The 25,841-nt window shown below is 39.1% G+C and overlaps 1 protein-coding gene across 4 annotated transcripts in view; it reads left to right on the forward strand.

Moving 5' to 3' along the window:
* Window positions 1–17,193, forward strand: part of ZFAND6 (zinc finger AN1-type containing 6) — a 49,898-nt gene extending 32,705 nt beyond the window's left edge. For 3 of the 4 annotated variants that reach the window (XM_027769019.1, XM_027769018.1, XM_027769017.1), the window contains 5 exons: window positions 1,759–1,867; window positions 2,713–2,813; window positions 10,807–10,851; window positions 13,846–13,959; window positions 16,268–17,193. In XM_027769019.1, the coding sequence (XP_027624820.1) occupies window positions 1,759–1,867; window positions 2,713–2,813; window positions 10,807–10,851; window positions 13,846–13,959; window positions 16,268–16,416 (518 nt within the window). In that variant the 3' untranslated portion in view covers window positions 16,417–17,193. The remainder of the gene's footprint in view (window positions 1–1,758; window positions 1,868–2,712; window positions 2,814–10,806; window positions 10,852–13,845; window positions 13,960–16,267) is intronic. The other variant, XM_006142637.3, reaches the window with a different exon arrangement.
* The last annotated feature ends 8,648 nt before the right edge of the window (window positions 17,194–25,841 follow it).

Here is a 25,841-nt window from a genome sequence, read left to right on the forward strand (position 1 = left end):
TCGATGCCTTTTTAGAGTCTTGTCTGTGTGCATTGTACTTGCATAACCACATTCACATCAGTAAAATTTTCTCTGACCATCAGTGGTGAAGAGTCAGGAGTAAGAGGACCCTTGTTCGTTGAAAAGACTGTAAATGAATTTCATGGTCTTGCTGTGCTGTAGAAATAATTATTATCTTCTTGGCCCACCTCAAGTGTATAGAGCTGTCTTGGAAAGTAAAGTCAGGGAGTGAGGGCTGTAAGAGGACCTTGGTTCTTTATCTGGGGTAACTTTTACAGCCAAGGTAGTTGTTGAAGGAAGCAGTGGATTAAAGATATTCATAGCTATCTTTAAAGGAAGCCATATTCCATTAGAAAGGAGAGGACATAGCAAATTTAACTCGAGTAAGGGATGTTCAACCCTGGTTAACTTGAGGTTTTCTGTTTTGTTTTTTTGTTTGTTTGCTTGTGTTTTTTTTTTTTTTGGTGCTTTTTAATTGAGGTTATTGTCTTTTTTGTGTGTGCTATTTTGTGTCAAAGGATTTTCCTGGAACTAGGTGGTCTTTTATTTTAGTAGTTGTGTAAGAAGTATGAGGATTCTGAGTATAAGGTTTTGCAAAAGAAAGGGTCCACAATTCATCTAGTGCCGTTCTCACATAGATTCATACCTACTTGTATAGATTTTTGTGATTAATGGAAGTGTAAGCTGTTACTTAGTTTATTTAAAATTTTGTACTGGGGGGGATCCAGTAAGTGGCTAAGGCACAGGATTCCCGTAGTCAACCACAGATCAGGTCCCAGACCTGGCGGCTTGAAGATCATGTCATGTCAGGCATGTGTGCATGTGTGCCCAAAATCCCAGGAGGAGAATGGAAGAGAAAAGATTGCGGCATGGCCATCCCCTCATGTGATTTCTCACTTGATTTCTTGCTCGCTCTCTCTAGCAAGCACACACACCCTATGGCAAAAACTTTAAAAAAATTTTTTTTGCACATGTGTGGGTTCGTTTTTGTCATTGTGTCATGTCTAATCCAAAAACTAGAACCATTTGATTGAAACTTCTTCAAAGTTTCTAAGGCTAAAATCAAATGAATATAAATTACTGTTTTTAAATTAAATTGTCTACATTTTTATCTTATGAAGTACAGGGAAAAGAATATAATCTAGTGTGCGGAGCACAGATTTTAATTCTCAACCTATGTCTGCCTTACTGCTGAATTACATTCTATTTTATTTTAGTTAGTCTTGCTATAGGGTATGTGTGCTCACCAGAAGAGACAGAGTGAGAAAGCATGGGGGAGGGTGGCCACACCACACCCCTTCTCCTTCATTCTCCGATTTTGGACATGCATGCAAGCTGTGCCCAGTGTGTATTTCAAGCTGCTGGGTCTGGGCTACGAACCTCATAGTTGGCCTTGTGGGGTCTAGCCACCCTAACCACCATGCTGCTTGACTGGCTCACCTTTTACTTTAAATATCTCATTTATACTAGTACTTACAAGATGTTTGTGAATTAAAGGATTTGGGTTTAGGCCATATTTAGTCCTGAGAAATAGGTGTAGTTTATTACAGTAGTACATAGAGTTTGTATATAGTTTGGTTCGTTAAAGTATTTTTCATTGGCAAATTACTGAAATAATGTAATTTTAAAAATAAGCCAGTGTATTACATAGTAAAACAAAATTTATATACTGTATTTTGTAGAAAGCTGATTTTTTTTTCTTAAGATAAAGTCTTAGACTACCCAGAATGACTAATATGAAATGTGGTGGTGTTACAGCAACTTCTGTCAGTAGTCTGTCTGAATCTTTACCGGCTCAGTGCACAGATGGCAGCATCCCAGAAACTCAGTCAGCATTAGACTCTACGTCTTCATCTATGCAGCCAAGGTAAGGTGACGTCTCTGAATTAGAATTGGATAGCTAATGAAAAATAAAGAATGTATTTTATTTTTGATCAGATCTACAAGGAAAATGATATGAAGCCACTAGCTTAAAATTGTATCAGTCTGGTTATTATTCACTAGTTAGAAAAAACTTTTTATTGTTTTTATGTTGGGTAGTATTGGGAATTATCTTTAAGCCTTAGATGTCCTTTTCAGGTGTTTTTTCTTTTATTTTTCCTCCTAATGAATTCTAACCTACTCCCGAAGTCACTTCGAAGCTCGTTAATTGTTTAAGTTTTAGTCTTATTCTGTTAAGTATTAGTACTTTATTTAAAAATGCATTGTTGTCACAGGTTCTCTTTGTTTAATACATATAATACTCAGTTTGTATGGTAGTATATTTGTTTTTACTTTAAAGTACAGTATTTAGAAGCCTGCATATAGAAATATTTTTTTATTTTTATTCTGTTAGGAAGCAATATATAAAGCATTTACACTGTGATTCCTTTTCCAGTTAATCCTTGGAGACATTCAGTTCTGCTATACCAGAATATCATTTACTCCTTTGCATTAGGGTTCCATAAGCACATCTTTGTCATGCTAATTTTCATTTAGTGAATGCACATACTGGCAATACACGATGGACACACACTAGTACTTTGTTTCTGAAGCAGTAAACTTCAGAATTGTTTTCCAGTTTCAAAGTTCTGTGATTGTGTTTAAGTTATAAAAAGCATCTCTGTATTCTTAAGTATCTGTTAAAATATGTTGAACTTTTATTGTATCACTTCAGTTAATAATCATGTGTTGAGATCATCTTTTAAAATGGAAACATTTTTGCTTTTCTAGCCCTGTATCAAATCAGTCACTTTTATCAGAATCTGTAGCATCTTCCCAACTGGACAGTACATCTGTGGACAAAGCAGTACCTGAAACAGAAGATCTGCAAGGTTTGCAAATGAACTAGCATGATTTTTATCTTGTATTTAACATCTGAGTGTTATAAGCCAAACAAACACTGTCCTAGGTGCATGTATTTAAAAACAAACAAACAAAAAAACAAAAAAACACCTTTTTTTTTGCCTGCTAAAAATGCATAGCTTTATATTATTTTTCTCATGAATAGAATATTTTATATCCTTGAGTATTGACTGAAATTTTTGGAATGATTTCCCACTTACATATAATTATGTCTTCAGTATAAACAGAAAATTCAAAATTTGTTTAGTTTAAAAAATATAGTTAAGTGAATATGGCAGTGTTACACTCTTCTTTTACTTTTTTATTTTTTTGTTTTTGGAGAGGTTTTTGCTATAGGCCATGTGTGCTCGCTAGACAGAGAGACAGAGAGACAGAAAGCAAGAAATCACCCCCCGGGGGGGGGGATGGCCATGCCGCAATCTCTTCTCCAACCTTGTCCTCTCCAGATCTTGGACACACACGCACAAGTGCCCAGCGTGAGTTTTAAGCCACCGGGTCCGGGACTTGAACCGCGGTCGACTACATGGGAGTTCAGCAACATAGCCATTACGCTAACTGCTGGTCCCTTCTTTTATATTATCTTGGCCAGTTTAAATCTAAAATTTACTTCTTCTAGCACTGGGGCTACTAGTTTGAGAGGATTCTCTTTCTCTTGGTTTTTGTTCTGAGTTTTCATTGTTTTGGAGACAGAAGCTCCCGTGTTGCCAGGCTGTCCTCCTGCCTCAGCCTCCTGAGTAGCTGGGATTGCAGATACACACTACAGCACCTACTTTCTTTGGGGTTTTGACTCTCGATTATTTGAGAGACTGTACAACTTGGCTGGCAATCACCCTTTTTTCCCCATTGATGGCTTACAGTACCGTGGTCACGTTCAGTTACCTTGTGCATACAGTGCAGTGCCGGTAGTCCTGCCTGGGCTCCTTATATCCCCATTCTGTGGATCACAGTGACTAGGAATAGTTGAAACTGCCCGTGAAGGCTTTCTTAGTGGGGAAAAGTAGTAGAGAGGAGACCATTTAGGAGGATGTTGAATAATCCGTGCTTCGTTACTTATATTTGATCAGTGTGTGGAAACAGTATGCTAAACTGAGGAAGGATGCTCTGGAAAGACAAGCTTAGTATGATATGATTTAAAGAGAGAATTTGCCCTTGCAAAAGAGCTTCCATTGTGTGTGGTATTCACATAGTGGTCATGGATTGGCAGGCTTAGTTTAAGTTTGCCAAGTTTTAAATTTTGATAACTTAGCCAGTTCTCCATGTTGTGATTTCATGCCCAGTAAATGTTTAACATAATTGCCTATTAGAGTATATTTTGCTATAACAAGAAAATGTGCTCTGCAGCCTACGTAAGTAGTTTATTACTGTCCACCTAGCATATTGATATAAATGTATAAATATTTAAGGGAGTCATTTTTATTGTTTTGTTTAATAGAATTTTTTTTTGAGAGGTTTTTGCTATAGGGTGCGTGTGCTCACCAGAAAGACAGAGAGACAGCGAGAAATCACCTCCTGGGGGGATGGCCATGCCGCAGTCCCTTCCCCTCCATTCTCCTCTCAGGATCTTAGGCATGCATGCACATGCGCCCGGCATAAGTATAAGCCACCGAGTCCGGGTCTTGAACCACAGTCGAATACATGGGAGTCCAGTGACACAGCCATTACACCAACTGCTGGTCCCCATTTAATAGAAAAATTTAAGAGAGGTCCAAGAGGAGAGAGATTTTAAAAGCAGAAATAGAACAAATAATCCAAGATTTATTTATCTACTGGACATGGGAAATAAGGAAAAAAATTTCAAGATTCAGTTATTGACTCAGTGAACACAGGTTTTGTCAAAGCTTCCTATGTTATGATAGTGGCAATGGTGTGTTTGCTTTAGACAGGAGGCTGAAAAAGGTAATGTATCAGACAATTTTAGATACAGTAAACTGGAAGTGGTTCAGTTTCAAAATTGGAAGAGCTCACTGGAGATTGTAAGTAGCTAGTAGACATTTAAATAGGTGGAGTGATCACTTATACCTGAGATTTGAAGTCCTCAGCATAGATTGAAAAATAAGAGTTTAAAAACAAAGGAGCAAGCAGGAGGATGATCCAGTGAAGGGGAAAAAGCAGCATCTAGATCCTTGGTTTCAGGCCTAAGATGCCAAAAGAGAATTTTTTTTTAAAGAATTATCCATGCAGTTTAATTTATCATTATTATTTCCTAATATTTTGCTACAGGGTTCACCAGAGAGATACAGAGACAGAGAGAGAAATGCAGGGTTATTTAGTGGTTTTAAGAGAGAGAGAGAGAAATAATTAGGGAAGGAAGGCATTATTTATGTATTATGATAAAGCAAATTTTAGAATATTGGCATTGAGGGCCAACAGGTGGCATGGTGGTTAAGGTGCTGGATTCCCCTATGGTCAGCTGTCTGGTTCATGTTCTGGACCTGAAGGCTTGAAAATGACTCTGGGTACGTGTGTGTATGTATAAAATCCAAGGAGAAGGGAAGAAAGGCAATTGCGGCATGACCACCTCCCTTAGGAGGTGGTTTCTCATTTTCCTTTTTCTTTTCTCTCTTGTCTGTCTCTGTCTCCAGCAAATACACATACCCTATGGCAAAAACCTAGAAAAGGGGGGCCAGCAGATGGTATAGTGGTTTGGGCACTGGACTCCCATGTGGTCGAGTGCGGTTTGAGTCCCAGACCTAGCAGCCTGAAACTCACGCTGGCCATGTGTGCATACATGCCCCAAGTCTTAAGAGGAAAATGAGGAAGAAGGGATTGCAGCATTCCCATCCCCTACGGGGGGTGAATTCTCACTTTCTGTCTCTCTCTCTCTGTCTCTCTCGAGAGCACCTGTGCCCTGAAGATAGCAAAATCTCTAAAAGAAAAATCAAAAAAGAACGTTGGCATTGAAAAAAATGTGTAGGGACCATGAGGTGTCATGGTGATTAAGGTGCTGGACTCCCATATGGCCAACCATGGTTGAAGTCCCAGAGTTGGCAGTTTATTTTCTTACTTTCCATTTCGCCTTTTCTCATTCACTCTGGTGAGCACACGTGCCCTGTAGCAAATTTTAAAAATAAGAAGAAGGAATCAAATTAAATAAATAATTGTTTTAAGTGAAAGGAAAAAATGTATAAAGTTTAAGGTTACAGTAGCAATTGTACAAGTTTGAGAAAGAGTAAAGGTTATTGGTTGATAAAAGTACTATAATGAAGTGTTTTATACTGTTGGTGATAATTGAGAACAATATTTTCTCCACCTAGCCTGAGTGCATTAATTCAGAGTTGATCATGATGTTGTATTAGGAGAAATTATAGAGGGTTTTGGAAATATATATATATATATTTTTTTTCTTTTTCATGATTTTGATGACTTTTAGGTAAATCAGTATTAACTTTTAAGTACCTTTCAAAAGCTAGCATTTGGGGCCAGCAGCTGGCGTGGTAGTTAAGGGCACTGGACTCCCATATGACTGACTGTGGTTTGAGTCCCAGACCTGGTGGCTTGCTTTCTCATTCTCTCTCTCTCTGCCCCTATCCCCAGTCAAATTAAAATAAATAAAATGAATAAATCTTTTTAAATTTTTTTAAAATAAAAACTTATAGCATTTATAATTTTAGCATAGCAGAATCTGACAAATCAGGTATATTTCATCTGAGTGTAAGGGGATTCATTTTCAATGTATAAAATCTCTTAGCTTAGTGTTTAAAAATGCTTCAACTTCTATTGTTGAATTAATAATGCCTTTTATTATAAGTACACACAAATATAAATGTGTGTGTGTTGCACACACATGTATGCAGTTATGATTTTGTTTGATAGGAACAAATAAAAGAGACATTTTTCATCTATTAAATAAATGGATAATAAAGAGACAAAAAAAATCTCTCTTTCTCTGACTTATGTTTATCAGAGCTAGAACCAAAACCCAGGCACCTGCCTCTCGGCCCGTGTTCTTCCTACTAGACAGTTGTGTATGTTGGACTGGGGCATTGATATGTATGTTCTTGTTGACACGTCTAGTCCCTCTCAGTTCCCAGGGTAGTCTCAGTTGGTTTGGCAAGCTACCTAGGTATCTGTCGTCTTACTTATTACTCCATATGCCTCCCTCAAGGGAAATTAATTTAGACAGGCAGACCACCCCAGATGGAAGAGGGTATATGAGTAGCAGCTGCATTTCTAAACCAAGCATTTCCTAACACTATGTTGGAGTTTTCAGAATAGCTTTTTTCAGTACAGGTGTTCGCTTATAAATGAGGCTATGCTGCCCCCAGGTGGATGGTACTGCTTTCATTTTGGCCTCAGGGGTCTGAAGAAGTTTTCCTATTTACTGAGAATTTAGTATATTTCAGGATGTTTCTTACTCTTAATTTTACAAAATGCAGTGCCTCATTTATATAGTGTCAGTTAGGAATGAAAGTCATATTTCTTGTTGAAAGCTAGCTTCTAAGCATTTTGGTGCACTCTAAACAATTATTCTTGATCAGTCTGCCTTATTGAACCGACATGCTGCCCTTGCACTAGCCTCTCAGTCCCTGAGGTCTTGGGCCATTGTAAAAAGAATATGGAGTTTCACAGATTCTGTTCTCATATCTTACCTAAACACCCCCACAGAACTTCCTTGAGCCTCATTTTTGTGACTTTTAAAGGAGAATTAATAACCATGTTCGCCTTACAGTGTGTTAAAAGTTACTGAGAAAACAGAGGTGAAGTGAGCTTCATAAGCTGTGAAAGATATTTTTATTCTGTATAATACCAAAGTGATTTGGGAGTTATAGGGGGCTTAGAAGTAGATCATTTTGTAGCTTTCCATCAGTAGACTGAAATCATGTATTAAGATGATGACCTATGCATCACTGAAGCATTCTGGGAAGACAGTTACTGTTAAGACACCATAGGAGGGAATGCTGCATTGTGTGGCAGGGTGAACTAGAATTCTTAGGCTCTTTCCAGCTCTGAGGGTTCCTGACTTTATACAAAGTTGAATTATCAAATCATCATCATAGAGCAGTCAAAGGGGAGCAGTCCCTTTTGGACTAATTTAAGAAGGCTGTGTAGGCTTTAAAAAAAATCAGAATGTCTTGTAATTTTGAAGAATGGGAGAGATAGCTAAAACAATTTTAGAAAGGAATAAAAAAACTAAATTGGAGTACTGAAAATTTCTGATGTCAGACACTATAAACTGAACTAATCAAGGCTGTGTGATACTGGCATGAGGCTCAGCAGCAGCAGAATAGACATGTGAGTCCAGAAATACAATTGTATTTATGGGCAGTTGATTTTCAGAAAAGGTGCCAATACCACTTCATGGGAAAGTAGTAATCTTTTCTACAAACGATATTGAGGACAGCCTGCTATCCACATTCGAAAGAATGAATTGGACTTCTATTTCATATCATATGCAAAAATTCACCCAAAAATATATAAAAGAGCTGAATAAATAGAAGAGCTAAGAGTATAAAACTCTTAAAATGGGTATAAATTTTTGTGACCTTTCATTATATAGTGTCTTAGATATAATTCCTAACACACAAGCAGCCAATAAGAATTAGTCAGACTACATCAAGATTAAAACCTTTTTTTTTTTTCCAAAGGACATTATTCAAGAGAGTGGAAAAAGCAGTCCACAGAATGGGAGAAAATATTTGCAAGTTGTATGTCTAATGAGAGTATGTACAAAAAAATTTTTTTTTAATAAGACAACCCAGTTGAAGAATAGAAGGATTTGGGAACCAGCAGTTAGCGTAATGGCTGTGTCGCTGGATTCCCACATAGTCGACTGCGGTTCATGTCCCAGACCCGGGGGCTTAGAAGTCACGCCGGGCGTGTGTGCTGTGTGCGTGCATGCCCAAGATCCCGAGAGGAGAATGGAGGAGAAGGGATTGTGGCATGGCCATCCCCCCTGGGGGGGTGATTTCTTGCTTTCTGTCTCTCTGTCTCTCTCTGTCTGGCGAGCGCATGCGCCCTATAGCGAAAACCTGTCAGAAAAAAAATTTAAAAAAATAAATTAAAAAAAATTAAAAAAAGAATAGAAGGATTTGAGTAAACATTTCTTCATAGAAGATATACAAGTTGCCTATAAGCACCTAAAAAGATGTCAAAATGATTAGTCAGTTGGGAAATACAAATCAAAACCAGAATGAGACAGTACTTCACACTCTCTAGGATAACTGAGGTCAGTAACCGTAAGAAGTATTACCAAGGATGTGGAGAAATCTCGACCTTCGTACATTGCTGTTGGGAATTAAAAATGGTGCAATTGCTTTGGAAAACAATCTAGCAGTTACTGAAAGATTTAAACAAAGTTACCATGAGAACCAGCAGTTTTCATTCCTAAGAGAATAGAAAATATGTACAAAAACTTGTACAGTTGAACAGAATTATCTGTAATTACCAAAAAGTGGAAACAACCCAGGAGGGGTTGTCATCAACAGATAACTAGATAAAAGCATACAATATATCCATACACTGGACTATTTTTCCGCCACAGAAAGTAAGAGAAGTCTGACATATGTGACAACGTAGGTGAACCTTGGAAACATTTTGCTAAGGAAAAGAAGGCAGGTACAAAAGGCCACATATTGGATGATTCCATTTAGATGGTATGTCCAAAGTAGTCCATTCTGCCCACAAAGAGCTAGTAGTTGTGAGGCGCTGGGGGATGTGGCGAGTGGGGAGTGATTCCTAATGGGTGCGAGGTTTTCTTTAGAGTGAATAAAATGCTCTGTAATAGATGGTGGTGATAATTTCACAACCATGAGAATATATATACTAAAACTACTGAATCGTGTATTTTTAAGGGTAAATTTTATGGTTTAAAAAAAAGTAAGCAGGCTCTTGCTGGAGGAGAAATGGTGAGAACAAAAGCACACAGGTACAGAAAACACGAAATTTGAGAAGTAGTGAGCAGACAGTCCCTGAAGTGGCCAGTTCAAGCAAGTAAACCAGGAGAAATCAGAAAATTTGAGGGAAACTGGAATTACAGCATGACTTTATTTATGAGCTTCATATAGCTATTGAATTCTTGAAAGGTAGTCCAAAATGAGAATTTTAGTACATTTTTACATGGTAGTTCCATGGTAGGTATATTGTGTACACTGGGTTTTGAAGATGATAACTCTGAGAAATGTAAAATATTTAATATTTTTGTATTACTGGTTTTTACTAGACAATATAAAATTAAATATATGACTCATATTTCTTGTGGATGTTGCTACTAACACAGGCACATTTTTTGTCTTAAGATTTTTCTCATTTTATAAGGAATTTTTGAGATGTGACTTATTTCAACTAGTATTTCATTCAGTCTGTGCCCTCATTTTGCATATAAAAAGTGAGATCCAAAGAGCTGACATGAATTTTATCTCAATGGGTTATTGTAAAAGTATACCTTATTCAGTAGGTATCTATTGAATGTTTGGTCTGCCAGCACTGGTTGTACAGATATGAACAGAAATAATGGCTAACCTCAAATCTCTTAGTCTCATTTTTGAACAAGACTTGTCACAACTTTTTAAGGAAAGGATGTGTAATACTTAGATAATTGTGTGTTTCCTGCCAGGCCAAGTAGATACGACAAAATGATGTTTGGGAGTTAACTATTAATGTCATTACTTTCGGTTTTATTTTTCACTGTGTATTGAGTACCCTGTGTATGTGAGTAACCTTGTATACACAGTGATGTAGTCCTAAATAGTTTTATGTACTTGTTGTTAATATTTGCGCACTTTTTTCTTTTCTCTCTCTCTCTCTTTCTTTTTTTTTTTTTTTTTTTTTTTTTTCAGGCCCCAAAGCTAGCGCCCTTTTTCCGACAGAGTCTATGCAGTCTCAGAGGATGCGCAGCCCTGCTGAAGCCTTGACTTCACACTTCTACCCTCTAGAACTGTGGAATAAAAGATTTCTGTTTTGAAAGCCATGTAACTGGTGGTACTTTTTTTTTTTTTTTTTTTTTTTTTTTTTTTTTTTTTACAGGACCAGGAGCAGAGGGCCTTGTTCCTCTTGAATGTGATCTTCCATGTGGGTAGTTAAGCTAATTTTACCTGCCCGATGCTTTTTTGGAGTATCTTAACAGTAGTGGCTAGTAGGCTTTGTCTGGTTGGAATGCCCACTTAAAGTTAAGTTAGCAGGTTCTCTACAGCTTGTTCCACAGGCTTATGCTATCACATGGAGCTCCCAAAGAGACTTTTAGGACCAGTTTGTAACATAGGCATTCACACATTCTTAATCATTAACAAGTAGGCAGTCTCTATTTCCAGTTTGCATTTCACATTATGAAGGAGTACATAGTCATGAGGAAACTGTGCATATTTGGGCCTTATGTCCAATAAGGTTATAGTCTTTTGGCCACTGTATGGCCCTTTAAAGACTGAGTTGTCTTTTTTAAATAACTAGATTTTGATAAGGCATTCTTTGATCTTAGATCTCACATATAAACTGAGGAAACAGGGTAGTTTCTCAGAATTATGGATTTACACAGATTATTCTCTTGTCTTACTCATGAATTCATTTGGTGACCATTTAGTAAATTCAGGCTATCAGCTACTAGTTTCAGGTAAACCGAGGTTACCTTAGTCTCATGGGGACATAACTGATGTTTACTGGACCCAAATTCAAGTTCTAGCTTTTAAACTTAAATAGCTTGCTGATGTTTAACTTTAAAGGTTGTCCATTTGCCTCAGTTAAAAGAAAATCCTTAGCGTTAGGTCTTTAGAATTAATTTTGTGAAATGTCTTTGTTGAGAATACAGATGTATGTATTTTAATTTGTCTTCATTTTCAGATACCATTTAAAGTTGATATCACAGTAGTTAAACCAGTTTTGTTTAAAAACACTCTGCAATCTTTTTATAGTGTTACTGCCATTTAAAGTATTATCTTTATTAGTTTATTTGAATATGAGACTGTTTTTGGAGAATAGTTAGATACTATGGCTTAGAGAGTTCAAGGAGAATATAGATGTAACAGGTTCATTTCTGATTCAAGTTAAACTCTTTGCGCTCTAAATAGGCAAACCTTATCTGATAACAGTAAACAGAGCCTTCAGCCCCTGCTGCCATGGAGTTGCATGCTGAGGATATTTATTTATTGACAGTAAACGGTTTGATGTGCTCATGTTCTCTTTCAAAAATAAAGTGTTTATATGACTAGAACTATTTCCTGTCTAGCTGCGGCACATCTAGGTGGAGTAATCATGCTGTGGAGCTCCTTGTTGGTGCATATTTACTTGTTAGTTTGCTAGGTTTTGCCTTTTGTTGTATTTGTTGAAATATGAGATGATGTGTTAACATAAGACAGTTAGACACCATCACAGCAAATGTTTGAGCATCTACTTTGGGTAGCTCCCTGTGACAGGTGTGGAGATCCTCAGCGAGCTTATAGTGTGGTTGGGGAAGTGGGGCACATAGGTGAACAATTCAGAACTCAATTTATTATTTCTTATTTAGTGCCTGCTGTGTACATTAGTAGGAGGCAATGGGATGAGCACTGGTATTAGGGATAAGCAGGACTGATTTCTGCCCTCAGAGAATTCAGTTAAGCTAGCTTAAGTCAAACAGGCCATTCTAATGGTGTGGAAAGTGCTATGGAGCACATAGTTGGGTTTCCCATTCCAAGGTTGGGGGACAGGCAGTGGAGTAAGAACCAACTAAATAAGCTTAAGGAAGAAAGACAAATTGGATCCCGCCAGGTAAAAGAAGGAACAAGAAGATACCCTTCTTGTTTTCTGAATGGAAAGGACAACCTATACCAAAGCCCAGAGGTAAGAGGGTTTGGTATGTCCAGAGAAACAAAACTGCAAGTATTCTTCAGTATGGCTGAAGCATGGAGGATTGTTAAGGAGCGGTAAATGGTGAGGCTAAAGGAAAGAGGACCAAGGAAATCAAAGGGTCTCTGGGCTTTATGCTGTGCATTAGTGGAGAGCCACTGGAGAATTTTAAACATCGATAGAGATACCCTAGGTTTTCATGTAAGGCAGCAGATTAAAGCAAGGATTGAAGAGGGGGCTCATGAGAAGTGCCAGTATTTGATAAGGATGTTAGGAGTAATCACTGAGAAGCTGCAGAGGACTACTGAGAGAAGGGAGGGGAATTTGACCATGGCTTTAAAAAAGAAAGAAACCTAGTTTGAGGGAGAAGGGAAGCCCTTTTGTGGATCAATTATAAGAGGTATGAACAAAGGTGCATGGCATATCCCCAGTTTAGACTGGTAAAGCAGTGGGTTCTTTGGGTAGGGCTAGTCAGTGATAGAGTTGAAGAGGTGAAGCCCTTGACCCATGGCAGTTCACTCACTGTTTCAGAGCAAAGTGCCACATCGACAAGGTCATGTCATAGATTCTGTCTCTGGTGACAGCATTCAGTATGGGCAGGGTGGTTAGTGACAGGAGGAGGGGACACGTCAGTTAGGACTTAAGAGTAGTAATATGACTGCAACCTTTATACATATGCTCTTGGTTTCAGTGCATAAAAACATCAGTTTATTATCTTAATTATCATTGTAAAATTCTTTGCATCAGTTCTATTTCTAACATTTTGAAGGCTTTTATGTGAAACATTGTAAGAACTTCAAACATACTTAGTATTTCTCAGAATCTTGGTTTGACCTTTTTGTTGTTGTTTTCTTAGAAATGTACATAATTTGACTCCAGACAGTATTAAGAAGTTTGCATATGGCTATTTTCTTGCGCTTTCCCTTAGATGACCCTGGTAATATGTGTGTGTGTGCCTTTTATTGGTCAAATACATTATCAGAAAAATTAGAAAATACAGTTTAATCAGGAGAAAATCTCTATTTTAGATGATTTTCTGCATATACTATATATACATTTAACAATAAAAGGGTCATATTTTATAAACAGCTTTGTAATTTAATGTGAACATCTTTTCATGCTAATAAATAAATGTCTCAAATATCTTCTAAATAGCAGGTAAGTGGAAGTTGGGTGGGAGACACCAACCATTTGCACATCTAAACCTTATCAAATCATTTAAATTTACCCCCTTCTTGTTTTTGTCAGCATCAGTATCAGATACGGCACAGCAGTCATCTGAAGAGCAAAGCAAGTCTCTTGAAAAACCAAAACAAAAAAAGAATCGCTGTTTCATGTGCAGGAAAAAAGTGGGACTTACTGGTAAGGACCTAAATCAAAAGCTTTAAAATTAAGATTATATTATAAAATAATTCATGACTTACATCTGTTGTTTCTGTTCCCACTAGAGTTAATACTGAATACGCTTCAGCTTTTAAATTTTCTTAAATAAAAATAGTATCAATTATGTACCTAAAAATGAAATGAAAAACTTTCTTTTAAAAATGTATTTCAGCTGAATTCAAGAGTATGAGATAAGTGAGGGCAGTGTGCCAGGTGCTGTGGAAGGGCAAAGATAAGGATCCTTGTTAAAGAGAATTCAAGTACATGACGAGCTCCGCGTAAAATGGACTAATCACAGGTTGTCGTGGAGGCCCAGTGAGTTAAGGAAGTAAGCAGTGGGCCTGATTCGGTATATCTTGGTATAATCAATGTATGTTGGCTACGATAATGGTAGCTATCAGATGGTATTGTTATGAAGAGAGGGAGAAAGGGGGCCAGGTTGTGGCACTGTGGTAAAACACGATGTTCTAAGACTGACCCATATGGGAGGGTTTCAGGTTCTGGTTCAGAGACCTTCTGGAGTAAGCTGGCACATACATGCCCATGATCTGGAGCTGGCTGAGGCTGGGTGTGGATCATGGTGTTCAAGAGTGTTTTGGGGATGCACACGCACTCTTGCTCTCACTGTGTCATTTATGAAAGTGACATCTTTGGTGGTTAAGGTGGCTGGATCCCACATGACTGACTGTCCAGTTCAAGTCTCAGACCTAGTGACTTGAAAAACAAGCCAGGTGTATGTACGTGCATGCCCAGAATCCCAAGTGGAGACTGGAGAAGGGACTGCAGTGTGACCGTCCCCTTTGGGGGTGATTTCTCACTTCCTCTCTCTGTCTGTCTCCAACCAGCACATATGTCCTATAGCAAATTAAAACATAAACTTTTTAAAAGGGAGTAAAAAAAATTTGTAGGAGAGAAAATATATTAAGGACGGTCAGCTCTGGAAATTCAGGGAATAGGGTAATTAATTAACATAAAAGAAGGGGAGTAGAGGCCTGGCAAGAAAAGCATGCAAGTGCAGCTGTGAATACTCATCTATTGTTTGGCGTACTCCCCGCCAACTTTTGTGCAAGTCGACATAAAAACTTGATTTGCGTACAGAGAAGTCTATGTAATATTTTTGAGCAAAATTAATGCTTTTTAGAAGATTACTTTTTGCTAAGAAATGAGTTAGAAATAAAGAAGAAAGGAGGTGAAGAGTCTGATACCAAAAATGTTTCAGACCATACCTTTTCAAAGGTGTATTTAATAGAAGTGAACAAATAAGACATTTTAAAATACACTCATTTCTACCAAATACAGTCTCTCTAATCTCATAAACTCTCAGACTTCATGAATAGAAGGCTGAAATTTAGTAGATTTTATCTTCTGTCAGTCTAATCTAGAGTTACTGTTTGCTTCATTTAACTTTATCATTAAGAAGTTGCAAAATATGGTCTTGAGGCAAAAAGTAAGTGAATGTAAAATGCCGATGTTTAAAATCCTGATTCCTGTGCTTCACTTCCAACAATTTCATCTAATTTGGGGGGATAGGACCAATTTTATATAAAAACTATGCATAGCAATTACGTCTTTATTTTGGCTTCAGCTCTTTCAGCATCTCCCTAAAATTAAGTAGCACTTAACTTTGTGTATTTACTATATATTAAGCACTTGATACATTCCTCATGTAATCCTTACAGGAACTTATTATTCCAAAATTACAGATTCAGAAACTGAGGCTCAGAGAGGCTCAGTAATTTGTCTCCATTAGTAAATAGAGTAATACTTAGGCAGCCCAACTCTAGATCTCACACTCTTACCTAAAAAGCTCAGCAAAAGTACAGATCACACCTGCATTGGAGGTTAGCAGAGAAAAGCGAATATGGATACCGAATTATTTGTGAACAGTTCTTTCAGAGGTTTAACTTGATCTTTCTTAATTAAATGTTAACATTGTCTTCTGATAGTAGGCTTATTTTTACATTGCATTATTGGATTGGAAAATCATTTTGATGTTGCACCTGTGTTCTTGATAGGAAGTAATTGTGGCCATATCATAGGCAAGAAACTTGAACTCAGGGTAATGGTTAGTACTTACTCTGGTACAAACCTTCATTCATAAATAGAGTATACACCTACTAGTCAGTCAACCTTGAGAATGTAGGTCCTGAAACTGTTACTTAGAATGAGTGTGTGGTTCCGATTGCTGCCTTACATATGTGGTGGTGTTTAGCATTAATAATGTCAAAGAAACTTCAGTGTTTTGCCCTTCCATCCAGCTCATGTATGTGTATTAATCCATTTTCAGGGTTTGAATGCCGGTGTGGAAATGTTTACTGTGGTGTACACCGTTACTCAGATGTGCACAATTGCTCTTACAATTACAAAGCTGATGCTGCTGAGAAAATCAGAAAAGAAAATCCAGTAGTTGTTGGTGAAAAGATCCAGAAGATTTGAACTCCTGCTGGAATACGGAATACAAAATCCTTTGACCATCTGCAAACTAAAAATTGACTTGAGGTTTTTTTTCCTAGTCATTGGGAATGTAGAGCAATGTATCTTGCATAGACCTTTTAATCATGCATGTCATCAGAAGAATAGATTTTTGTTTTTGTTTTGAAAATGACTCTGAACATTTATTTCCATTGCAGTTTCTGTGGCTGAAAAGACTTAAACTTTACAAGTATTATCCTTTTAAGATCATTTTAATTTTAGTTGAGTGCAGAGGGCTTTTATAACAAATGTGGAGAAATTTTGGAGGGCTGTGATTTTCCCAGTATTAAACATGCATGCGTTAATCTTGCAGTTTATTTTCTCATTGTGTATGTAAATATAGCTTTTCTCTGCAGCACGATTTCTCTTTTGATAATGCCCTTAGGGTACAACTAGTTATCAGTAACTGAATGTATCTTAATCATTATGGCTGCTTCTGTTTTTTCATTAACAAAGGTTATATATAAGTTAGCTTTATAGTTTCTTTGCACCCACTATTTATGTCTGAATCATTTGTCACAGGAGAATGTGTGCTGATGAGATTCTAAGTTTGTGTGTTTAAAAAATTTTTTTTGAGCGAGGGAAGAAAAAGCTGTATGCATTTCATTGCTGACTGCAAGTTTCTTTCAGATTTCGTTCATTGGTCTGTGTGTATACAATATGAAGAATGATCTGAAGTAATTGTGCTGTATTTATGTTTATCCACCAGTCTTTGATTAAATAAAAAGGAAAATGAGGATGCTCTCTTGTATTACTTTTTTTTTTTTCTCCTGGGGTCAGCTTTCTGGGAACAGTTTTCATTTTCTACTTTCCTAATTTTTAAGAGTTCCTTTGTTTGTGTCACATCTATCTATGGTGAATCTTATTGTGATAAATGATAATCTTACATTCTTATGACTTGAAGACCTCAGCATTTCTTCAAAGCCAAGAACTTCTCTCTGTCACTTAGCACCTGCTTATCTGATTCCAGTTCTGCACCCTGTCATGTTGAATTAACATCTAATGGAAGCTTCTTTTTCTGGTAGGATTAGAAAAACTGATAGAGTATAATTCAGACAGTAGGAATGTCTGAGAATTGAGTAGAGAGTCCTTCATGAGACTGTGTTGTCCTAGGGTTTCCAAAGTTAAACTGGCAGCCAGTCTTTTTTTTTAACATGAAATACATGAAACAGATAAAGGCAGTATTTTACAGTACAAATTTTTAGATTTATAATTGTTTACCTATTACTTTACTTACATGTTCTATTTAAGTATATAAGAATAATTTAATATTAAAATATGCATAGGTAATTCATCATAGTAGCCAATTAAAATGATATAAAACCATTATGACTATCTTAACAGATTTAGATATTTAACACCCACTCATGTTTTAAAACAAAACAAAATAAAACTCTATAGGTAGACATTTCCAAGAACTCGTAATGGGTAAAGACAGTGTCTGCAGCAAATGGTGTTGAGAAACCTGAGCATCCACTTGCAGACACATAAAATTGGACCCTTATCTCCCACCACATACAAAAATCAACCCAAAATGGATTAAAACTTAAAACATAACCCTAGAAAGTTACTATAAATAAATCTACTAGAAGTGGGAGCAGCAGGTGGCGTACTGATTAAGGTGCTGGATTCCCATGTGGCTGACCACAGTTTGAGTCCTGGACCCAGAGTCTTGAAACTTATGCCAGACACCTGTGCCTGCGTACACAAAAATCCCAGGAGGGGAATGGAGGAGAAAGGATTGCTGTGTGGTCGTCCCCTCCCCGGGGGTTGATTTCTCACTTTTTTTTCTGTCTCTGTCTCTTCTGTGAGCACCCATACCCTATCACAAAAATCTCTTTTTAAAAAATGCTGGATCCCACATGGCTACTCTACCTTTTGGAGAAGCAGGCTAGGCACATGTGCATAAAAAAATAAGCCCTGTGAAGAAAATGCAGGCTAAGGGATTGTGGTGTGGCCATCTCCTCCCCCCCCCCCCCCCCCCAATGTGTGTGTGTGTGTGATATCTCACTTTCCATCTCTTTCTCTCCAGCGAACACTTGCACTATATTGCAAAAGTCTTTAAAAGAAAACTACCAGGAGAAAACATCGTGACGTAAGTCTAGGCAATGATTTTTCAGCTGAATCTAAAGGCACAGGCAACAAGGTCAAGCTAGACAAATGGGATTATGTCCAAATAAGCAAAGGAAACCTTCAGCAGACTGAAGAGACAACTTGTGGCACAGGCAAGAAAGTACTTACAAACCGTGTGTATGATAACGAGTGAGCATCCAAAATGTGTAAAGAACTCAGTAGCAATAGAAAGAACTCAATCTTACAATGGCCAAAGGACCTAAATAGATATTTCTCAAAAGAAAACCTACAAATGGCTAATAGACATGAAAAACTCAACAGCACCAGGTGAATGCAAATTAAAGTCACAGTGAGAGCAACGCTTAACATCTGTTCGAATGGTTTCTGTCCAAAAGTCGAGAGAGAGCAGTGTTGGCAGGAATATGAAGAAAAGGGGACTCTCTCACACTTAGTGTGAGTATAAATAAGTACACTTACGGAAGGTATAAAGTTTCCTTGAAAAAATGGAACTGCCGTATGATTGAGCAGTCCCATTACTGGGCATCCATCAAAATGAAGTCTAATCAGTGTATCAAAGATGACTGTCCTGTGTTCATTGCAGGAACACTCAGCAGTGAAGATTCAGAATCAGTCGAATCATCTACCCGGTGTAGATGAATGGATAAAGGGGATGTATATATATGCAATAGAATACTACTTAGCCTTGAAAAAGAAGGAAGTTCTGTTATATGTGACATGGATGAACCTGGATCAGCCTGGCACAGAAAGACATGCTGCATCTCTCCTGTGGAGTCTAAGCAAGTTAATCTCTTAGACGTGTAGAAAAGTGATTATCAGAGGCTAGGGCAGATAGGGGCACGAGTTGATACAGAGATACTGACCAGAAGATGCAGAATTAGGTAGGTGGAATGAATTGAGATCTTTGTACAACATGAACTCATTCTTGGACCTAGGCGAAGACTGTTGGTTTTGGGTGTTTGAAATACGGAATGCATACATTAACTAGCTCAGTTTAGCCACGGTGTACACAGCTTTCAAAACAACACATACACAGTAAATGTATACAATTTTTATAAACAAAAATGAAATTGGAAGAATCCTTGAAGTTACTGAGATGTGATAGTTGGAATGTATCTGACAGCGAGCAGTGGACCTCCTGGTGCAGGTACGTAGCACAGAGTATATCGTCCTAAAATGTTCTTAGGCAGATTCGATCTAATCCCTGTGCTGTGTGTTGCCCTTTTATATATGTTAGTGATGAAGAGGAGGAGAACTGGATCAGAGGTTGAGGAGGACTTGCCATGCATCCAACAGCATGCCAAGATGGTTGCCATTTTCCTCTAATTTCCCTAACAACCTTACAAGGCAGGTATCATTTTTATTTATTCATTTTTACAGCATCAAATGAAGATTTGGTGAGGTATGGTATCCCACCCAAACTCAGATACGTACATTCCAGAACCAGATTTCAAACCTTTATGTTTAGGTTTGTTGGTCAACACACAGAATCTGCTTCTGTTCCCCATATCCAGGAAAGGCACCACAAGAAAAAACTGAGGCCTGACCAACCTGCAAAGAGAGCTCTTTTATTACAAGCTGTTGCTCGTATTGAGTCATTGGAAAAGTCATGACGTTATTTTTTTTCATGTTTTTCTATGCAAAAGTGGGTCATGACCTTTCAGATGACCCCGTAAGTGCAGCAGTGTCTGGGGAAGGAGGCACTGTGAGTGCCAAACAGGTCGAGCAGAGTGCAGTGTATCTGTATTTCTCTGTGCTCCTTCTCTGGGAGGAGGTTGGGACCAACAGCTATCGCTCAGAGAGACATCATTTGGATAGCAAAAGAGGACAAATTGGGGTGAGGAAATTGGAGCAGGTATTAATTGACAAGAAAACAAGGCAAAATTAGAAGTATCTTGTTGCAGTCACAAGAGAACTTGAAAAGTTGTTTATGCTTTGTAGAACTCATTATATGATAGACATTAAGTCATAATACCGGTGATAATTCTGGTGCTGCGTGCTTCCCATCTTTCCGATCCAGCTTCAGTCCCGGCCAGCCCGTGGCATGGTGTTTGAGGAGGCTGAATCTTACTGGGCTAGCTGTGTGGTTTGAGTCCTAGGTCCAGTGGCTTGAGAAAGATGCCAGGTGTGTGTGGGTGCATGCCCAGAGTTCCAAAAGGAGAGAGAGGTAGAAGAGAAGATTGCAGCGTGACTGTTCCCCGTGAGGGGAAGCTTTTGCTTTCTCTTTCTCTTTCTCTTTCTCTGTCTCTCTCCAGCAAGTTTTAAAAAGTTTTAAAAAGAAAATCTGAAATGAAATTAAGGTAGTAGTCCATCAGAACATGATGGTAGTGTTTGAAACAAAGCAAACTAAAGAAACGGGGCAGGAAGGAGAAAGTTTGTACTGTAAAACACAAAACCTGGTCGAACTGTTGTTTCCTGTTGTTTTGGATTTTGTTTGTTTTATTTTGGCTTTGCTTGGAATTAAGAGAGAGAGAGGGCTATGTTAAAGGTTGGGCTCTTTAAGGAAATGTCTTCTTTCCTCCTCTCCTGACCCAGTAATGTTTATTGTGCATACTTTGATATGGTTGCTGTCATGTGTTTGGTATGGTTGTCACGAACATTGGCACCAGAGGGATACGATACACAAATGTGCATGATAGTCTGTTCTCTCAGAGGACACATAAATATATACTTTTTTATTTATCACTTGCAATGAGATTGGAAAAAAGAATTCTCCAAATTTAGAGGACCTTGGGAGTGGACTTCAGTAACTCAAAGTATATGGTGTACAGTAGGGAAAAGGGGAATGGATAGTTTCCTGCATGTTGCAAAAAAAAAAAAAAAACCCAAAAAACCATAAAAATAGAGCCACCACACTGTGGCTGTTGGTGCAGACAGTGTCCCCACCCTAACTGAACGGTAGCTGCCAATTCTCAGAGCCCTTATGAGATGTCAGCATCCTGGGTCCAGAAAGCCCTCCCCTGGCTCCCTTGTAAGGAGTGAGGGGGACCTTGTAGGGATGAGGCTGCCATGCAGGTGTGCTGTGTCATAGCATCAGAGGGTGTCACTGGAAAGGGCACAGTGGAGGCTTAAACAAGCCTTTAGTGCTGGAGATGCTGAAACTGCTCCAGGCCTGATGATGTTCAAACCTTTTGACCCCGGAACCCACCCTGAGAGAGTCTGGGGAAAGGACAACATTCTGTGCAGGCAACTCTCCCCTGCACCCCTATTATTACCATTTAAACCATGGTGACTTCTCAGCCAGTGTCAGTGATGGTGATGAGCCCTGGGTAGCCATTGAAGATGCTGAATTGCTGTCACTTCCATAGACTATTGTTTCCCTTGGGCAGACTTAAAGCAACTGAAGTTGGGACCAGCAAATGGCGTAATGGTTACATTGCTGGACTCCCATGTATTGACTGTCATTTGAGCCCTGGACCTAGCAGCTTAAAACTCAAACCAGGCGTGTGTGTGTGCCCAAAGTCCTGAGCGGAGAATGGAGGAGAAGGAATTGCAGCATGGCCATCTCCCCACGGGGCGATTTCTCACTTTCTGTCTGACTGTCTGTCTGTCTGTCTCTCTCTCCAGTGAGCACATGTATCCTATAGCAAAAATCTCTCTCCGAAAAAAAAATCTGAATTCAGCCTTAGGCAGAGCCACTCAGTGTGGAAGATGAGAGCGAAGAGGCTGTGCCCAGGTTGAGCCCCTTATTGGGCGACCATTGGTCTGGCTTTGGTGGTCTGTTATCTCAGAGTCTAGGGAGGGGGACTCAGTGGCCAGTCTTGCTGCAATAAACCCTCACCTCGGGCCTTTGGGTTTCAGGCCTCCCCTTAGCTTATATCCTGCCAGCTCCCAGCCTCTTCATCAAAGCCAATCTGCAGAGAAGCCTGCTAACTCTGTCATTCCTCAAGGGTCTTCCAAAATTTTTGTCCAGACTATTCTCCTGTTCTATAATAGTACAGCTTTATTAATGCCTGACAGCATCCTGGCTCATTAGAAGCATGCCTGAACCATTCACTGCCACACACTGAGGTGTGTTCCCAGTGTCCTGGTGATAACATCATCATAAAACATTTCTATTGTAGTACCTGCATGATTAGATAGCACCTTAAACCCATGCTCAAATAGCCTGCTTTTCCCTCCCTCCTTCCCTCTCTCCTCTTTCCATAAATCACTCAAAATCTTAATACATCATTTTAAATTGCAACTTATTTGGTGCACACCTCCCTGCTAAGCTAGAGATGGTGACAGGGAGGAAGATGGCAACTGCCTAGGAACTTGGACAAGTGTGTGCTTTGAAAGATTTCAGAGAAGTTCATTTAGAGAGGACTGTAGGTGAGAAGAGAATGAGGCAAGAGACTGCGGGTGAAGAAGTTGCAACTTTACAGTGTTTTCTTATTAAAAAATATGAAGGGAAAAGATTATTTTTTACAAATCCTGGGGTTCTGCAGCCTTTAAAATGTTTTTTTTTTTTTTAATTTATTTCTAGGACTGCGGCTTGATTTGTTATGTTTTAAAATTTTCAGTCAGTTTTGCTTGTGTGTCCATTAATTTCTTTTTTCTTTTCTTTTTTTTTTTTGTTTAGAGGTTTTTACTATAGAGCGCATGCACTTGCCAGAAAGACAGAGAGAGAGAGAGACAGAAAGCGAGAAATCACCCCCTGGGGGGGGGTGGCCATGCCCTCCCCACGGGGTGATTTCTCACTTTCTGTCTGACTGTCTGTCTGTCTGTCTCTCTCTCCAGTGAGCACATGTATCCTATAGCAAAAATCTCTCTCCGAAAAAAAAATCTGAATTCAGCCTTAGGCAGAGCCACTCAGTGTGGAAGATGAGAGCGAAGAGGCTGTGCCCAGGTTGAGCCCCTTATTGGGCGACCATTGGTCTGGCTTTGGTGGTCTGTTATCTCAGAGTCTAGGGAGGGGGACTCAGTGGCCAGTCTTGCTGCAATAAACCCTCACCTCGGGCCTTTGGGTTTCAGGCCTCCCCTTAGCTTATATCCTGCCAGCTCCCAGCCTCTTCATCAAAGCCAATCTGCAGAGAAGCCTGCTAACTCTGTCATTCCTCAAGGGTCTTCCAAAATTTTTGTCCAGACTATTCTCCTGTTCTATAATAGTACAGCTTTATTAATGCCTGACAGCATCCTGGCTCATTAGAAGCATGCCTGAACCATTCACTGCCACACACTGAGGTGTGTTCCCAGTGTCCTGGTGATAACATCATCATAAAACATTTCTATTGTAGTACCTGCATGATTAGATAGCACCTTAAACCCATGCTCAAATAGCCTGCTTTTCCCTCCCTCCTTCCCTCTCTCCTCTTTCCATAAATCACTCAAAATCTTAATACATCATTTTAAATTGCAACTTATTTGGTGCACACCTCCCTGCTAAGCTAGAGATGGTGACAGGGAGGAAGATGGCAACTGCCTAGGAACTTGGACAAGTGTGTGCTTTGAAAGATTTCAGAGAAGTTCATTTAGAGAGGACTGTAGGTGAGAAGAGAATGAGGCAAGAGACTGCGGGTGAAGAAGTTGCAACTTTACAGTGTTTTCTTATTAAAAAATATGAAGGGAAAAGATTATTTTTTACAAATCCTGGGGTTCTGCAGCCTTTAAAATGTTTTTTTTTTTTTTTAATTTATTTCTAGGACTGCGGCTTGATTTGTTATGTTTTAAAATTTTCAGTCAGTTTTGCTTGTGTGTCCATTAATTTCTTTTTTCTTTTCTTTTTTTTTTTTGTTTAGAGGTTTTTACTATAGAGCGCATGCACTTGCCAGAAAGACAGAGAGAGAGAGAGACAGAAAGCGAGAAATCACCCCCTGGGGGGGGGTGGCCATGCCGCAATCCCTTCTCCTCCATTGTCCTCTCGAGATCTTGGGCACGCATGCACACGTGCCCAGCATGAGATTAAGCCACCAGGTCCAGGACTCGAACCGCGTTTGACTACATGGGAGTCCAGCGACATAGCCATTATGCTAACTGCTGGTCCCTCCATTAATTTCTTAACTTTTGATTCTAATGTCATGAAAATGTCCAAAGGAAATTAACCAAAACTAAGCATTTCAAGGAGTGATTTATAGGTCAGCAACTATTGTATACCCCACACCTTTTGTAATTTTAAGCTTGTTTTTAAAGAATTTTTTTTTATTTCTAAGGAATGTGCATTTATATTTTAAACTTACCTTCAATCAGTGATGACCACTTGATATTTATCATTGTGTCCTCTCATCCCACTGTCTTTATAAAGGAAGACAAGACCCAGAAACAGGGGCTGGCTGTTTGATTGGATGTCCCTGCATGAGAAAAAGTTCATGGATCGCTGACTGTGCCAGGCATAAGTTACTGGATCGTCACAGACAGCAGTCCTAGAGGGAAGGTACTATATTCTGTGAGAGGTGAGGGGCGCCATGACTAGAGCCTGACTTGCCCATCATGACATGTCTGAGTGGATCTCAAACTCAGGCCCGTCTGAGTTCCTTCAGCTCTAACCACCTGCACTGGAAAGAGGAACATGTAAATTAGTTCATCTTCTCTTCTCTTTTCTTTTTCTCTCTTTTGTTCTCCCCTGTTTTCTTTTTTCCACTCCCTGTCTGCCTCTTTTTTCTTCATTGTCTTTGTCTTTTTACACACACACACACACACACACACACACGGAGTTTTCAAAATGTTCATGGAAAATACATATGATGGAAAAAACTATGCACAGATTTCCATGTTTTTTCTACACCCGAATTACCTTCCCTTTCGCTAATTATCTTTTCACGAACTTTTTGAGGTCCCCTCCTTTGTAGTCTTGGTATAGCAGGCATATTCAAAGTGCTCCACAAACATGAATTCATGCCATTATCTATCAACTCTGGAAGCTGATAGAAAACAGTGACCTGCGAAGAGGGAAGCCGAGGCAGGTTGGTTACGTGTCCAGGGTCAGCTTGGCCGCGTCATTTAACAGCAGAATGTGAATGAGTTATGCTGCTTGGCATAGTCGTTCTCATTCATCTGGGGCTTCCAGGCATGACTGAAGTGTCACAGCTGGACAAATTAGCATGGTTTACCAAGGTGGGAAGGACACTACTGGGTGTTCCACAGCCTAGGAGGCAGCGTCTGGGGGCAGTCTCCTCCGCTTCCAGTGGGCAGATGAGAGCCCTACTGAGCTGAAGAGCAGGGCGCGCAACTCAGGGGAAACGAGGTTAGGGTTTGCTTTCAGTAGGCTGGGGCCTCTGCACCCACGGCTGACCCAAGGCCTTCCCAGGTGAACTCTCGGTGGGGCCAGGGGAGGGGCAGAGCTTGTGGGAGGGGTCCCTGCTGCGTCACCGGGCTGGGTA

The sequence above is a fragment of the Tupaia chinensis genome, unplaced genomic scaffold, assembly GCF_000334495.1.
Source record: "Tupaia chinensis unplaced genomic scaffold, TupChi_1.0 Scaffold000078_1, whole genome shotgun sequence".
Classification (NCBI taxonomy): domain Eukaryota; kingdom Metazoa; phylum Chordata; class Mammalia; order Scandentia; family Tupaiidae; genus Tupaia; species Tupaia belangeri.